At 38.5% G+C, this 16,779-nt stretch overlaps 3 protein-coding genes and 1 long non-coding RNA gene across 8 annotated transcripts; 2 read left to right on the forward strand and 2 right to left on the reverse strand.

The window, feature by feature from the left end:
- The first annotated feature begins 200 nt into the window (after positions 1 to 200).
- LOC125203811 (uncharacterized) lies at positions 201 to 2,331 on the forward strand. The gene is made up of 2 exons (XM_048102268.2): positions 201 to 1,313; positions 1,387 to 2,331. Exons 1-2 carry the CDS (start codon positions 201 to 203, stop codon positions 2,137 to 2,139), a joined length of 1,866 nt encoding a protein of 621 aa, XP_047958225.1. The 3' UTR covers positions 2,140 to 2,331.
- LOC125203812 (uncharacterized) lies at positions 2,065 to 4,471 on the reverse strand. 4 transcript variants are annotated; one of them, XR_016132250.1, is made up of 4 exons: positions 2,602 to 4,471; positions 2,492 to 2,519; positions 2,300 to 2,394; positions 2,065 to 2,195 (listed from the first exon to the last, which is right to left on the reverse strand). It is a non-coding gene; the product is annotated as an uncharacterized LOC125203812 (long non-coding RNA). The 4 variants fall into 4 exon arrangements; XR_007173442.2 differs by having other exon boundaries at positions 2,300 to 2,399; XR_016132249.1 differs by lacking the exon at positions 2,065 to 2,195 and having other exon boundaries at positions 2,288 to 2,394.
- Positions 4,472 to 4,973: 502 nt separating this feature from the next.
- Positions 4,974 to 9,066, forward strand: LOC125203486 (anthranilate phosphoribosyltransferase). The gene is made up of 10 exons (XM_048101838.2): positions 4,974 to 5,430; positions 5,819 to 6,301; positions 6,419 to 6,576; positions 6,739 to 6,822; positions 6,929 to 6,981; positions 7,094 to 7,175; positions 7,256 to 7,363; positions 7,456 to 7,579; positions 7,832 to 7,917; positions 8,050 to 9,066. Exons 1-10 carry the CDS (start codon positions 5,097 to 5,099, stop codon positions 8,266 to 8,268), a joined length of 1,731 nt encoding a protein of 576 aa, XP_047957795.1. The 5' UTR covers positions 4,974 to 5,096; the 3' UTR covers positions 8,269 to 9,066.
- A 529-nt stretch (positions 9,067 to 9,595) lies between these two features.
- Positions 9,596 to 13,339, reverse strand: PRS3 (phosphoribosyl pyrophosphate (PRPP) synthase 3). 2 transcript variants are annotated; one of them, XM_048108282.2, is made up of 7 exons: positions 12,869 to 13,338; positions 12,121 to 12,436; positions 11,931 to 12,026; positions 11,627 to 11,695; positions 10,657 to 10,785; positions 10,338 to 10,437; positions 9,596 to 9,933 (listed from the first exon to the last, which is right to left on the reverse strand). In XM_048108282.2, the coding sequence occupies exons 1-7, from the start codon at positions 13,213 to 13,215 to the stop codon at positions 9,800 to 9,802; spliced, it is 1,191 nt and encodes a 396-aa protein (XP_047964239.1). In that variant the 5' UTR covers positions 13,216 to 13,338; the 3' UTR covers positions 9,596 to 9,799. The 2 variants fall into 2 exon arrangements, with proteins under 2 accessions (XP_047964239.1, XP_088916072.1); XM_089059946.1 differs by lacking the exon at positions 9,596 to 9,933 and adding an exon at positions 10,106 to 10,260 and having other exon boundaries at positions 12,869 to 13,339.
- Positions 13,340 to 16,779: the final 3,440 nt, after the last annotated feature.

A 16,779-nucleotide genomic window follows, 5' to 3' on the forward strand; every position in this document is an offset into this window, starting at 1 on the left:
CTCACGGCCTTCTTCTTTCCCAGCCAAATTAACACATCAGCACTTGGAGGTTCCATCCATTTTCAAAAGCCTGAAATCCCTCCCAGCCTCTAACAACTTTTTTTCACATAAACTCAACAACCATGAAGAACTCATCATGCCTCGCAATCCACCATTTCATCACCCAAAAATACTTCAGGGAAAATAATTAGCTTAACAAAATGATGGCTTCCAGAATAGGAATCCTCATATTAGCATTCCTTTCCTATGCAATGCTGGCATCCGGATACTTCCTTCATGTCTCAGGGCTTTCCGGGCTGGGCCTTGCCATCAGTCATCCTCCTACCGATGATCATCAGGATTTCGACGCTCCGGAGCAGCACAACGAGCGACTATTGCAGCAAGTCATGCCCGGTTTACATGAAGATGAACAAGATTTCAAAATTCCGGAGCATGAGAGGGACCATGGTATAGGAGATGATTCTGCTGATTCATTGAAGCCTGATGCCAACAAGCGACTGTTGCAGCAGGTCGTGCCTGAAACCGGGCTTGTACCTGAAGATGAACGAGATTTCAAAATTCCGGAGCTTGAGAGGGACCATGGTATAGGAGATGATTCTGCTGATTCATTGAAGCCTGATGCCAAAGAGCGACTGTTGCAGCAGGTTGTGCCTGAAACCGGGCTTGTACCTGAAGATGAACGAGATTTCAAAATTCCGGAGCATGAGAGGGACCATGGTATAGGAGATGATTCTGCTGATTCATTGAAGCCTGATGCCAACGAGCGACTGTTGCAGCAGGTCGTGCCTGAAACCGGGCTTGTACCTGAAGATGAACGAGATTTCAAAATTCCAGAGCTTGAGAGGGACCATGGTATAGGAGATGATTCTGCTGATTCATTGAAGCCTGATGCCAACGAGCGACTGTTGCAGCAGGTCGTGCCTGAAACCGGGCTTGTAGAGCCCGGTTTACCTGTGCAGGATCCCAACTCCAAACCTGAGCAACAGGCGGATTCCGGACTTGTGCAAGAACCCAAGCCCACGAACGAGCCTGTGGAAGAACCCGCGAATATGCCCAAGCAAGAACCCGAGAACAGGCCAGTGGAAGAGCCCGCGAATATACCCAAGCAAGAGCTTCAGAATCAGCCCGTGCAAGAGCCAGTAAACAAGCCCATGGAAGGACCCGGAAAGGGCGGGCTGAGGGAAATGTTTTACGAGCAGAGTTGTCCCGATGTTGAGAAGATTGTGAATGCGACCATTCACAAACATTTTCTAAAGGATCCAACGTATGCTGCAGGCTTTGTTCGCCTCTTTTTCCATGACTGTTTCGTCACGGTAAGAGTCATTTGAGTAACGTAAATTCGGATGTAATTGTCCTCAAAGTAAATGCAATCAACTTTGCATGTAGGGGTGCGATGCTTCAATCCTCCTCGACACGACGCCTACGCACGAGCAGGTGGAGAAGAAGGCAAAGCACAACGGGCCGCTCGTGCGCGGCTACGAAGTCGTCGACGACATAAAGGCCGAGCTCGAGAAGGCGTGCCCCGGAGTGGTCTCCTGTGCGGACATCCTTGCGTTCGCCACCCGCGACTCCCTCGTCTCCTCGGGTGTGCCCGCCTTCAACATCGCAGCCGGGCGCCGCGACGCACGTGCCTCCCTCGCTGTGAACGTCGAGGGCAACCTTCCACTCCCGGATGCCACGGCCGAGGACAACATCCGCCTCTTCGAGAAGAAGGGGATGACGCTGGAGGATCTAATCCTCCTCGTCGGCGCACACTCCATCGGGACCGCCCACTGTAGCATCGTCGCCGGGAGGTTTCGCGACAAGGAGAAGGAGAAAAATATCGACAAAGGATACTGGATCAAGATGCAGACGATGACGGTCTGCATGAGCGAGATCCAGGATGTGCCGTTCGATCCATACTCGCACCACAAGATGGACTCCCGCTTCTACAAGGAGCTTCTGACCAACAGGGCGTTGATCGAGTCAGATCACAACCTGGCAAGGGATCCACGGGGGAACAGCATGATGAAGAAGTTCGTAGACGATCAGGCTGGTTGGATCGCAAAGTTCACCAACTCGATGAAGAAGCTCGGGGAGACGGAGGTGCTCGTGGGAGATCAAGGAGAGGTCAGGAAGCAGTGCAGGGCTGTTAACTAGAAAAGGGATCGGTTTTGCATCTTTTTTTCCTAAGTAGGATTCCAGATTTCTCTCCCCTTAAGCGTAATGCATTAAAGATCCATAAAAATGCTAAAGATAAGGAGTTTATATTGAAGTAGTGTAAAGATTGAAAACATGATAAATTCTATTCCTTACAAACCTTATTTGCATATTTGTGTTGGCTTTGACAAATTCAACTTACATCACACCTCATCTCCAACTGTCTGATGACATTCTCTACAGTTGCAAGTAACTCTGAACTATTGATGAAAATGAATCAATTTGCTACTTATTAGTGATAGTGAATAGCATTAGACAGATCAATTAGGATACGAGAGAATTATTTGTGTACCTTTAAAAGGAATTACTTCCAGATGTTGCTGCATGGAAGTGAACAGACTAAAATTAGTGAACAGAGGCGATAAGTAAAAGGAGAATTGAGTGTCTGAATCAAGGCTTTACCAAAAAATGGGTTTTAAGATCTCCAGCTGCTCCCAGACAATCAGTGAACGATGCATTAAACGAGAGGATAGATGCCCTTCAGCAACTGCAGGGCAGTAGCTAATGATAAACCTTAGAGAATATACGGCCTGTCTTTGCAGCTTCAAGTGTGCTTTGAATGATTAAATCTTGACTTGCTTCTAAAGCACAGCTTGTAAGCATCATCAGTTGGGTACTCTGACTTTGAGGAATATCGGTTCCATCTTTGCAGACCACTGATTGTGTGTACTGCAGCTCACCATTGCTTCCGTAAATATATCGATATATGGTTGGGTTTCATTTTCATAACTGGTCAGTAATTTGCTAACTGACACCAACTAGAATCTTATATAAGCCCACTCAGATAAACAAAGACACTGAGCTAGTTGTGCATATCTGCAAAGTCCCGAGCTAGTCTATTCTATGATAATCATGCACATAGATATTCTGTGGGAAAATTATGCTGTTACAGCTGTACAGTGATCCTATAATGGGAGCATAACTATGAAGCCATATACGATGATTGAAGTTGAAATTAAAATCATGCCAAAATTTATGCAACTACAAAGTTCAGTGTTAATCAATTTAGAACTTCATAAGGTAATGTGGTCTCTTTCGGTAAGTGATTCAGTTATCATCACTACTCTCCAGTCCCCACTGCCAGAGAAAAGTCTATTCCTCTTGAATTATCATCCTTTGTTATCTTCACCTCCAATCCTAAAGATGTGGTTGCTCTTCCGATTTGACTTGGTGAGAAAAGTCATTACATTCAAACAAGAAAATAATAGTAAAAGATAATGAGACTAACATATGTTTCCCTTGCTTGCCTGGCCACCACTGTCTTTATAGCTCAAAAAGATGGCCCCGCTTCCCCGATAAGCATGATATTTGAGGCCATGAACTTTGAGATGTAAAGCAGCTCCAGTAAAATTCATGTTGGGAAAGAATGATAAACATTTTGAAGCAAACAGAAACCGATTCAATGGCTCATTATCAAACAGGACCAACACTTATTCGGCAAATAAAGTAAAATTTCCCATCTCTTTAACCATTGGCAAAATGAAACAAACACGAACTCCTATAACAAATATGGCACGTCAGTTTAAAGAGAGAAGTAGAATCACACTATAAGTCCCGTGGCTACTCCTCCTATCACCAATTGGCATGAACTTTTAATAAAAACTACATTAACAGAGAAATTCAATTTCTCTACTCAATAACGACAAATTTAGCTTCACGGCATGATAACCTGCTATATCTACCAACATAAACGACTACTTTAAAAAGCAAATGTCCGAGTAATCTGATTAGAGCACGATTCAGAAAACAGAGATAAGCAGTAACGAGATCAAGCTGATTCGAACTCAACAGTTAAAAAACAGTAGTGGAAGTACACGATCTACACAACGGATGAATTTTTACTAGAAAATCAAACACAATGAGCTAATTTTCAAGCTTACAAGGGTTTTTGATCGAGAGAGAGGACGAGAACGCTTCATCCATTCCGGAGGAGGTTCTCTCGTAAATGAGCTTGATGGATGCGGCGGTGGACGAGGAAATCTAGGCGCCGCGGAGGCGATGCTTCGGAACCGGCACCGGAGAAGGATAAGTGCTCTTTAAAGCGGATGAGCTGCGGTTGATGAAACCTGCCATACATCGAATGCGTGGTTCGCACTCTCCTTGTTGGTGGTGGTTATGGCCAAAGCTGATCCCGCCATTTTCGATTTTTTGGAGCTGGAATTTTTTCGTTTCTGCATTTGTGTGGGCTTGAGAAATGGAAAGTTAAATGGGGGAGGTATTGATCGGAGTGGATCTCCTGATCCATTTTTCCTACTTCATTCCTATTCTATGCTGTACTTCATTCCTATTCTATGCTGGTGTATGGTTGGCAAGACTAAATTTTATGATTAAATATGTATCCCTCCAACTAATTCTTATACATTAATCCTAGATGGATAGTCTCATGATAATTAGTTATGGTAACCGAACGCTACCGTATAAGATTATTTTATTAAATTATGAGAGGTGTATCAGAAATGGTGAGCGGATTAAACCCGTTTTTTCTACGGAGCGGATTAAACCCATTTTTTCTACGGAGCGGATTAAACCCGTTTTTGCAATTAAAATATGTATTCCGTTTTATGCATAAAAATAAATTTGTGAGTATATCCGAAACTTAAATAATATATTCTGAAACAATAATTTTTTATTTTTTATGAGTGAGTATTAGGTAGTAGTACTACTGTTAGATAGTAAAATTATTCTTTAGATGCAAGTTGGTTAAAATAATTTAAATTCCTCAAGTTGTATTTAAAAAAAGAGAAAAAGGGAAATATGTTTGATTAACTACTATACTATAAAAAAAAGTCATCTCCTACACCTCACTGGTGACTGCACATCTTTACTACTTCTGGCGACCGTCCCAAAGCAAATCCATTCCACCGCCGCGCTCGCCGCCGCCGCAAAACGGAGCGGAAATGAAAGCGCTATACAGTTCAGATGGAATTCTAACTCCAATTCCATACTTCAAAATCAAGCCAGGAATTCGAATTTCAAAAACTGCCGTACAGTTTCCCATTGCAGCGGCTAAGCGTTGTTTCTCGATCAAAGCTGTTCTCGATTCAGTCTCCTTCGATGAGCTATCAGAAATCCGGAATCCAGCGATTTCGACGTCGTATCGGAATCCGAAGCTGCGGCGGCCGAATCAGACTGTGTTGGACGCGCAGACGAAGGTCTGCACTGGTCCAACTCAAACTAAGCCTCTCAATGCAGAGCAAGCCTTTAAGGTTCTAGATACAATTTTAAAATCAGGTGAATTCAAGTTATTTTGTTTTCTGTTATTTATTGAATATGAGTTGACTTGCTCAGGTTAGAACTCTGGATTTCATCTTATATTTGGTGCTAAATGCTAGTTGTCCAATTTTGTGGAAGTTGCTATGTAAAATGTAAAATGTAAAATGTAAAACGTTTTGTGATGATGAGAAGATTAGTAGTAGTAATTCAGATCGAATAGCTGAGATTTCAATTGGTTCGCTTCAAAATAACTAGTTATGCATCTCAACAAACATATCAAATGTGAAATGATTTGTGATGATAAGAAGATTAGTACTAATTCAGATCGAATAATGGAAGTATGAAGTTCTATAGTTTCTGTTGGTCTTAGTAAATGGCTAGTAACTTACAATACATCGGAAAGCAGTTAAAGGAGAGCTCAAAGGTGAAGATGAAGTATCCAAAGCACAGCTTGGAGCGTTTTTTGCAGCAATGACAATCCGAGCAAATGCCTTCCCTGAGCCAACTCAATGGAGTGATGGTGAGAGGACTGCAATGACCTATTATTGGCCACACTTAGTGCGCGTATTACCTCCAGATATAATATTTTTAGCTGATCCTGAGCAGTCGATTATGGGAGTTAGTAGTTCAATCGGTCCTCTTTTTGTTGGTAATGGGACTGCCGAGATGAGACTGGTAGGTGCCCTCAGGGAAATTCTTGCTGGTGGTCATTTGGGGTATGAGGAAGTTCAGGGTGTTTTGAGAGATGTTCTTCCACTAAGTTCCGAAGACAAGAAAACAGCAGCTGCAAGTGAGTCGCTGCTTGCAGCATTTTTGATAGGCCAGCGCATGAACAGGGAAACAGATCGCGAGCTAAAAGCATACTGCCTTGCATTTGACGATGAATATGGTAAATTTTCTCCAATGTTCACAGTTAGCATTCTTGCAGAATCGAGATATTCCTTGCTTTCTTTTTTTCCTCTGATAGGGACTTTAAACATTTTTTGCTACTGATGTCCTCATTCAGGTCCAGCGCCAGTTGCTGACATAAGATCTTTGACCCATTACGGTGAACCTTATGATGGTAATACGCGATTTTTCAGGAGTACACTTTTTGTTGCTGCAGTTAGATCCTGCTATGGTGAATCTTGCTTGCTTCATGGTGTGGACTGGATGCCGCCTAAGGTCATCATCCTATTTACTTTTCCATTAGGATATGATCTCTGCTTTTAAAAAATAGCTTCAATGTAGATGATATCCTCAAAATTTGACTGTTTGGGTATAGTTCTTCAAATGAACACTTTACACAGAGCTTACGCATCTGTTATTTTGAAACTTGAATTCCAGGGCGGCATTACGGAAGAGCAAATGCTGAAGTTCATGGGTGCAAACACACAATTAAACTCATTGCAGGCAAAAGAGCTACTAGAGGTCCTCCAACTTCCCCCACCTATGATTTTTGTGATTGAACAAATACATGCTTGAGGAAATAATTCCAATTAAATGCCCTCATTTTTTGTTTTATTTTTTGGTGTAGGATGAAGATGTTGGTTTTGCTTACATTAGTCAGCGAGAAGCCCAACCTTCTCTGTACGGCAATCTGACAATTATACCTGAAGCGTGCTTTAAACTGTTTATTGTGCTATGCATATTACATATTTGATCCTTTTGGACATGTGCATAACATCTCCTTTTTTTACAGCTATTCGTTGATTGAGTTGAGAGAACATATAAAGAAACGCCCACCATTGGCAACTACTGAAAAAGTTCAGCAACTTGTGAGGGTAAGCCTCTTAAGATAAGTTCACATCAATTTACATATCTGGTTGTGCTAAAGTCATTAGGAACTGTGGTTACCTTTTAGGCTAAGGGTAAGGAAGCTATTGTTGCTGGATTTTACCATGGAGGTTATGAGGAGTCACTTCTGATGCTAATGAGAAGAAGAGGAGTCCACTCTGGCTTGGTTGTGAAGGTACTAAAGTTGCTAGAGCACTAAAAAAATTTCTTGAGTTCATACCTTCAATTTCCTTTGCTTGATGCATCTATTGTTGAACAATAATTCAGGGTGAGGAGGGTGCTCTCTCAATGACTACCAGATTAAAATCAGCAAGTGCATCAAAGGGACTGTCAGTTAATTACTGTTCTGGTTTCCGATCACTCAATGAGACATCTAATTCGGCCATGGATGGTGCGTAACTATTGCCAATTTTCTGCCCTAGTTTTTAGATATCCAGTTTCTTATTTTAGGCCATTCCATGCAACTGCATAAATATATAGTCATAAAACTTAACTAATTAAATAAATTTGATTATTAATGAAATGAATGAAGAGCCTGTCATTAGATTGATCAAGCTCCAGGACTGATATTCTTTACAAGTCGCAGATGTACATGCTAGTAGTAGTTATTAGTTAATAAATACTGCTCTTTGTTTTAATATAGGAGTATCACGCGAGAGTTTCAACATCGTTGTAAATGCCCAGGATTATGGCTTTGAACCAACTGATACTCCAAGAACTGATCGATCTGTAATCTCTCTCTCTCTCTCTCTCTCTCTGACACAGTTCAGTATGGTTCTTCCAGTATAGCTTCGTCATGAAAGCTAAAACAGCCATGAGTTACTAACCACCACATTCGACTAATGTACTCAACTACTGCAGGTCACAAGGAATATAGAATTAGGGCTGTCAGCTCTGCGTGGTGAGAAGGGTCCAGCGTATGACCGGATTGTGTTAAATGCTGGGATGGTCGATCATTTGCTGGGATGTGATGGTGCAGAAGATGTATCTTCAGCTCTGGAGAGAGCTCGAGAAGCTGTTGATAGTGGTAAGGCCCTTAAAAGGCTTTTAGGCTACATAAACAAGTCCCATAGAGTCTAAACGAAGCAATGTTTCTATTAGAATCCTATCCTTTCACTTCTTGTTTAAGGATGAAAAAAAAAGGGTTTTTGGCTTTTTAAACCAAAATCTTTCCCCGAATTCCGGTTTTTCCCATGAACTATGAAATTTGTTTTTAAAACCACGAACTTTCATTTCGTTAGGATTTTCCCAACCCGACCCAAATAACACATTTCCGACCCGAATAGCATAATTCAAAATGTTAAAGTTGTGTTTTGTTTATTCAAAAGTTGTCATTTGTTATGTAATACTCCCTCTGTCCCACTAGAAATGCAACGTTTTCCTTTTTGGGTTGTCCCACTAAAAATGAAACGTTTCCTAAAATGGAAACATCACTCTCTCTACCTCTCTCTCTCATACTTTACTCTCTCTTCATTAACTCACAAAATAACACTTACATAAAATCCTGTGCCAGAAACCAAATGTTTCATATTTATTGGGACGGAGGGAGTAATTGTGAGTGTATGTATTATTGTGCCAAATAGTATCCAAGTAATCAATTTAGTGACAAATAGGATTAAAATTGATATGTAGACAACTCGGGTTTTGTCGTTGACCCGCCAGGGGAAAATCCTAACGAAATGAAAGTTCGTGGTTTTAAAAACAAATCTCATAGTTCATGAGAAAAACCGGAATTCGGGGAAAGGTTTTGGTTTAAAAAGCCAAAAACCCAAAAAAAAATTATCCACAAAAACACACGAGGAAGAGTGTTGTAGTTTTACGAATATAAGTTCTTCCTATCAAGGGTCTGGAAATAAATTCTGAACATTTTGTTTGTTAGTATTTTTTTTTTGTTTGCATACTAACGGTTTACCTGTGGAAAATAACTGTTTTCATAGTAATTAGATTTAGGGCTATTAGCCAGAAATCACATCAACTATAGGCTTTCGGGTCTTTATTATCAACTTTGAATGTAGTGAAAAAACACAAACTTTAGCGTGTCCAAAATGACTCCTCATATAATACATTAGAAAATTCAATTAAACAAAAAAACCACTCAATTTACCATCAAATACGTCTTTTTGGCGTGTCATCTCTACGTAATTTAAAATTTGTACTCATACACTACATAGAATTTAATTTTTTTGGAATACTTTAATGTGAAAAATTAGCTATTAACTAAAAATTCATACTTGACCTCTCAAAGTTTTTTTTTTTTTTTTCAATAGTGAAATTGAATCAATTATATCACTCTCAAAAGTTGAGGGTAAAGATCCGAGTTGGGCGTTAATGTATTTTCCAGCCATTAGCCATTTAATTTAAATGATACAGTAGCATAAATGCAGCAATTATAAGGTGAATTATCAAAGAAAACAACAACCTGCACCCTTTTGTTCATTATTAAGACATCGAATTCTCAAAATTATTCTACACATAAATAGAACAAAACTAGAAACATATTTTTGGGAACTATTACACGAGACAGCTTAGCCAATTTAGCTTTCGGTCAAAATCTCTATAACTAAGATGCAGTGAAGAGATTCTTGTACGAAAATGTGACCTCACACCACTCCTAAATATGGAGTGCAGATGCTATGGCAGCTGCAAGACTTATGACCTCGAAGGGGGGCTTGTTCTTTACCTGCTTCACCGTCTCCGGGCATGAGTCTGTGATCCAAAAGTAAGCCATCCCATTCTCGGGGTTGCCTAAAGTATCAAACACAGTGATCTTCAGATGAAGAGTCGAACAAATGTGAATGTATAAATGCAGAAACTTGAGAGACGTTTACTTTGAACGAGAGGATAAATTGATAAAACAGAGTAGGATTGAGTATTTGAAAGCTAAGATGGTCAAACAAGTTCAATATTAATCAATCCATCAAAATAAACAGTGGATTAACTTGGATTATCACTCAATGTAAAAACCTCCATAATTTGCAAATTGACAACCTTCATAGCTTATCTCAACCAACAAATGTAAATAGAGGATGAATTAGATAAATAGTTCTCCCTTGCACTAACCACAGACGCCATCTGTAGCAAATGACGGGACGGCATAAATATACAAGTAAATATAGAGCATATAAGATGAAAACTTTGGTTATGATTACCTCCTTTGTCATGGTTAAACCGTTGCCATGACTTATTTGGAAAGATTCCATGCGTCACGTAAGCACTTATTTTGGTAGCTCCATGTTTGGCCAACACTTTCTGTAGGAACAAAGAGACTCTTATCGTAAAATAAGTAAATTAATATTATACTAACAAACTTCTCTTTCTGCATATTTTCATTTGAAAACTCTAATAAAAAGGGAAAATCTTCAACGGGAGAACTATCAGCTTCTAGTAGAATTTGGGTAACATTGTTCCCCACAGAGTAAAATATCCCAAAAGACAATGATAAGTTCATCCGGAAGGATAACTCCTCACCTGACACTCTATCAGCGTGCCACCAGACTGGACAAGGTCATCCACTATCACAACATGACGTCCCTTCGGGTCACCCTCCTTGATTCTTACAATTCGTTGATCACCTTCTCTTACTTTAGCACAAACAACCTGCCATGGATCAAGCAAGTTTTCCCATTAGTTCATCGTGGTTGTGTTATTCTAAGAAACGTAACATAATTTATGAAGGAATTGCATAATATGGCGGCAACTAAAGAGATGTTTTCACTATTTCTCGCCCAAAGAGCAAATATGCCACACTACTTAAGCTTTGTAAGATAAACATGAAAAATAATAACTCCATTGGAATTGATTGAATAGACAGAATCCAGCTTTGCAAGTATGCCAGACGTATGTGGGACAACATACGGAACCATCGTTCACACCCTTTAGTTGATATCTCACGAATCAAAACTAAGGCAGGCTTACACAATAACATCTGGTAGCACAACTATGTCTAGAAAGCATAATTCTGTACAATGACACCGTGACATTAGCCACGCCTATCACGATAACATGCTTATATCCTAACTAGCTTTATTATGTCATATCGCCAGATAAATAGTCACAACAAGGACAACTTTGTGTTACTAGAAATGCAAACAAAATAAACAAGGAGTAGGATAAAATAGCCACAAAGTAGACACTCATTTTCGACTGATGCTTTACTCGTATCATAGTCTTCACATACACCAATAAAGTACTGCAACTCCATAAAGATAAATGCATACTCGGCATAATATTAGGTGGTTGTAACTAATATCTGTGTCTGTACCTGTACGTGTGTGTGCTTAACTTTATTGAGTACTATAAATAGCAGACCACTGTCATTTCAGGAATTTGATATCGCAGAAACTGTAAAGTATAAATGAATTGTAGATGATTTTAAACAGTTTGTGGACTTAATGAGGATGGTAAGAGAATGTTGAACATCCATAACAAAGAGCATTACCATTGGGAAGTGCTGCAGCTGCTTGTGAAACCGTTTCCATGCACCATCATCAGGAAAGGCTATTGTTATCTGGAAAAAGGAAATTAAACAGGTAATTAATCGAAGTGAAAGTAACTATCGGACTTTCTGTGATTGAGGTTTCCACAGGGCTCACAAATTACATATCCGGAAAAATCAGTTCACTTCCATTTAAGCAGAGTTATGGTTAAAAGCAAAAATGAAGAAAAAAGTTTGGTTGAAAGGCAAGTGACCCAGAAATGAGATAAGAAGCATGAACGGTCCATAAAACAAGATGAAATATTACATTATCAGAGTCAGGAAGCGATTGTAGCCTATTCAGGAGCAATGGTATACCACTTTCGAAGCAGGGTAAAACATTATCACCAAAGTAAAATCTCTCCTGTAATATAAAGAACAAAATGGTTACACTGAGCTCAAAATAAACATTAACAACACCCTGAAGACAGATGATAGAAACATAGATATGTGCCCACCTGTAAAGCATGGATATCGAAAATCACTAAACTGGCAGGTCCACCCATTGATATAGGAATATTGGACAAGATCCTCGCAAGCGTGAATGCTGTGGCAACATCTCCTTCATCCTCCATTCTCTCAGAAGTGCCCGTAGGGAAAAATGGCAGGATGAGAGTAAAGGATGAGACAAATAGTCTCGGCAGAGCATAGATGATTGACAATTGCTCGAAAATAACCCCAGGAGAGCTGAATGAAGCAAGGAATGCCACATGCTGTCCACGAACTCCTTGAGCATTGGATATGAACAAATTCGGAAATCCATCTGCAAATGTCCTGGTTGATGTAAACTATCTGATAAGACAATCATATTTAGCATCTGACTTTTTTGCTCATCGCTAACATATACAGGAGTTTACCATGCTTTACTGCCTCAGATCAGCTTGTCCAGTGTGTTTTCTCAAGAATCCGAGAGAGTATTTTTCTATTTACTATCAACGGTTCTCAGCTTCTCCAAATTCTCAAATTTATAGTAAACGCATTCCATTCTTCAATTTAGCATTAACATAATATACATTCAATATCCAAAATCCTTAAAGAACATAAATTTATCATTGCATGATTCCAAAGTTACTCAGCTCGAAAGCAATTTCCAAATTCAGCCCAATTAAGATCACTATAGAAACTAATCGCATCAAATGCTGCAAACATTCATCCCTAAAATCGAAGAAAGACATGGAAATTCCCCTCAAATTAGAGAATGTTCACCTCCAAGTAATGCTGCGAAGCTCAATTGCGTCGGACTCGGAAGCAATTCTCTCAGCGAGGTCCCTCATCTCGGAGCAGTAAAAGAGGCAAACCCTCTTAGAATTCTTGAGCGACGAATCCATAGGCGAAGGGAGTAAGGCCGAATTCGGGGGTTTGAGGATGATGTGAATTGGGTCTGTTGAAGAGACGCAATCAATTGTCCATTTCTGAGGAGCCGCGGAAGCTTTCTTGAGCTCGCAGTGAATCCTGTTACAGGAGCGGGTGGAATTGGGGGCTGTGGTTAGGGTTTTGCTGGGCGATTTGGACGAGAATGATGGAACGGATTGGGGCGGCGAAATGGGCGACATTTTGGGGGCAGTTGAGGTGGCTACCGCCGCGTGAAGAGGGAAGTTGTTAAAAGTGTCAGTTTCAAGACTGCGGCATTCCGATTTTGTAATAATTTGGATTTTTTCCAATTTTTTGTTTAGGCAACTGGAATTTACTATTCTTTTCCATTTTATTTGTATGTCCAAATCTGAACATTTATGCATCTTTCCACCAACGAAAACATTAATGTTGTCTCATCTGGCGATACTACTATAACGTCTTGTTTCATACAAGTGGTATAAAATGACTTGGATGTTGGCATGTAACAAAGATTTGGTCACCGGATTAATTGTTTTAGACATTGCTTTAGCTATAAACATGAGGAACTAAAATTTTTTTTTAGGATTCTTAGCAAATATGCATTAATTATATACTCCAGCCGTATATAAAAAGTATAAATAGTTGGTTTGGTACGAACTTTAATATATAGTATTCCCTCCGTCCCTCGTTACTTGACACAGGTTGCCATTTTGGTCCATCCCCATTACTTGACACACTTCACTTTTTCAATTTTTGGTAGTGGACCACATATTCCACTAACTCATTCCTACTCACATTTATTATAAAACTAATACTTTAAAAGTAGGACTCACATCCCACCAACTTTTTCAACACACTTTCCATTACATTTCTTAAAACCCGTGCCGGGTCAAACCGTGTCAAGTAATGGTGGACGGAGGAGTAATTGACAAAGTAAGAGAGAGATAAAAGTTACTCCCTCCGTCCCGCTTAAGATGACACGTTTTCCTTTTTAATTTGTCCCAACCAAGATGACACATTTCCTTATTTGGAAACTTTCTCTCTCCAATTAATACACTCAAGCACTTTTTTCCACCCCTATTAAAATATTCACCTTTCTTTCTCTCTCTATTTTAATACTTCCACCCACATTTTCTCTCTCCAATTAAACACATTAACCAATTATTCCTAAAACCTCATGCCGGCTAAGGAATGTGTCATCTTAGCCGGGACGGAGGGAGTACTATCTCCGGCCCTAAAAGTTTGACATAGTTTACCATTTCGGCATGTCCCTTAAAGTTTGACACACTTCACTTTTTACCATTTTTAGTAGTGGACTTCATATTCCACTAACTCATTCTTACTCACATTTTATTATAAAATCAATACTTTAAAAGTAGGACTCCCATCCCACCAACTTTTTCAACTCACTTTCCATTACATTTCTTAAAACCCGTGTCGGGTCAAAGTGTGTTAATATTTGAAGGACGGAGGTAGTAGTATAAGTAGTGTTAGTGGGAAGTGGGCTCCATGTCATTAGTACTGTAGTGTAATGAAAAGTTGTAAATAAAATTATTTCTAGGAGTAATGTGATGTTTAACTATATCAAAATCTTGAAAGTTCATACTTTTCAGAAACTGACTTATAAGAAAATAGTTTATACTTTTCAAGAATCGAATAGAGTGCTATTTATCCAACTAATTTATTTATTATCTTGTTCTTTATAGTTGTTAATTTATTCTTGTTCCTCTTTCATCAAATTGAAGTACCTCTTGATTATTGCTAGGTTAATTAAAATGATCGAGATGAAATAATAATAACCTAGATTTAAGAATATTCCCACTTTGATCAATAGAACTTGGGAGAATTGGGGTTTTACATGGGGATTTTTTTGGTTTTAGAGATTTTGGAAGTTAGACATTATGTATTTAAATGGGACTTTGATCCTAATTTATAATCTACATATTATCAACTAGAGATGGAGTTTAATTTAATAAAGTGACCGATCTAGCAGCTCTAGAGACAGTAAGGGAAATTGATTGGATAATAGTTAAAATTTGTGCATTGTATCCTAGAATTTTATATTCATCTTATATCATTTTTTCACATCATCACTAGGGGTGAGCATTCAGGTTTCAGTTCGGGTTTTTGCCAAAACCGAACCAAACCCGAAAAACCAAATTTTGTTCAAAACCCAAACCGAACCGAACCCGAAAAAATGAAACCGGAAAACCGAACAAAACTGAAAAATCAAAACTTTCATACAAAACTGAAAAAAATATGAGTATCTATATGTATATATATATATATTAATTTATATACTAATAGAATATAAATATATAATATAAAATTAATATATAATACATATTATATAAAATGTGTTAAAAGAATATATATTATGTATATAATTTAATATATTATATTAATAGAATAAATATATATAATACTATATTTTAAATATAATTCGATTTTTCATTTTTTTTGCCCGAACCGAACCGAAAATACCGAAATTTCTTAATTTTTTAAATCGAACCGAATTTCAAAATTTCGGTTTGGTTCGGTTTTCGATATTTTTGCTCACTCCTAATCATCATGTTGTTTATTTATATTTGATTTTAATTTGAAGTGGTTAAATTAGTATGGTTACGAAAAAAAAACTAAATTCTATTTGTTTGTAAGTATTTGGGTGAGATTGTTTATGGTATATTTACTACTCCCTCCGTCCACCAAAATTTGTCCCATTTTTCCATTTCCGTCCATCCTCCAAAATTTGTCCCATTTCACTTTTACCAGTTTTGGTAGTGGACCTCATATTCCACTAACTCATTCATACTCACATTTTATTATAAAACTAATATATAAAAGTAGGACCCACAATCCACTAACTTTTTCAACTCACTTTCCATCACATTTCTTAAAACTCGTGCCCGGTCAAACCGGGACGAATTTTCATGGACGGAGGGAGTAATATTTAGGTTGATATATTAGTCTATGTGGAATACGGTACACTTGCTTGACATTAGTATACTAACCTCATACACTTGTAAAATTGCTTAAATAGTTAAAATAAAGCGATTAAATGGCGCCATGAACATGCTGGGCAACGACATTCAGGCGTTGCAGCATAGTTTCATATGGTCTAAATCTAGATTTGACTTGCTAGAAAAGACTGCATTGCAAAAAGACCCAGTCACCCAACCATGTTCTGTGAATAATTTAGCAAGAATTGTTGTGCCTAGAGTTCTAGACCTCGACGTGGGGGATAGAGCACATTTCTCGCGGGGCATTCATAGAGAGTATAGTGGCGTGCACTAATTATTCTATTAATTAAAATTCATAATTCAGAGATTTTATCTATAATATTTCAATTTCCCATTTCATTCTTCACACATTCATGTATTTTTTATCTACTCCCATAATTATTAAATTTAATTTCTTTTATTTTTGGCAAATTCACTCACTATATCAAGTGACATTGTCTATCAAAAAAAAAAGTTAGTGGAGCAAATGATCAATCATTTGTCATATTTAAGATTCAATTGGCTTTGTATTTAGGCCGTCAGATAAATCCACCGAAGTAAAATGATCACATTTGTTGTCAATATTGTTGATTAAATGATTCTTTAAAATTTTATTATTAGTGTGCTGATTCAATTTTTTTTTTCTAATTTGAGTTTTGCAACTCGCTTGGCATTACATATGTCAACTGGTCCGGGTTGAACCAATCCAATAGTAAACGTAGTGAGCTTGAGCTAGCTTTTTCGTTGAAGTTGACTCAAAACTCAAATAAGGCTCACAACTACAAA

Source organism: Salvia hispanica, chromosome 6 (assembly GCF_029641045.1).
Source record: "Salvia hispanica isolate PSC_SH4W2 chromosome 6, Shi_PSC_v1, whole genome shotgun sequence".
Classification (NCBI taxonomy): domain Eukaryota; kingdom Viridiplantae; phylum Streptophyta; class Magnoliopsida; order Lamiales; family Lamiaceae; genus Salvia; species Salvia hispanica.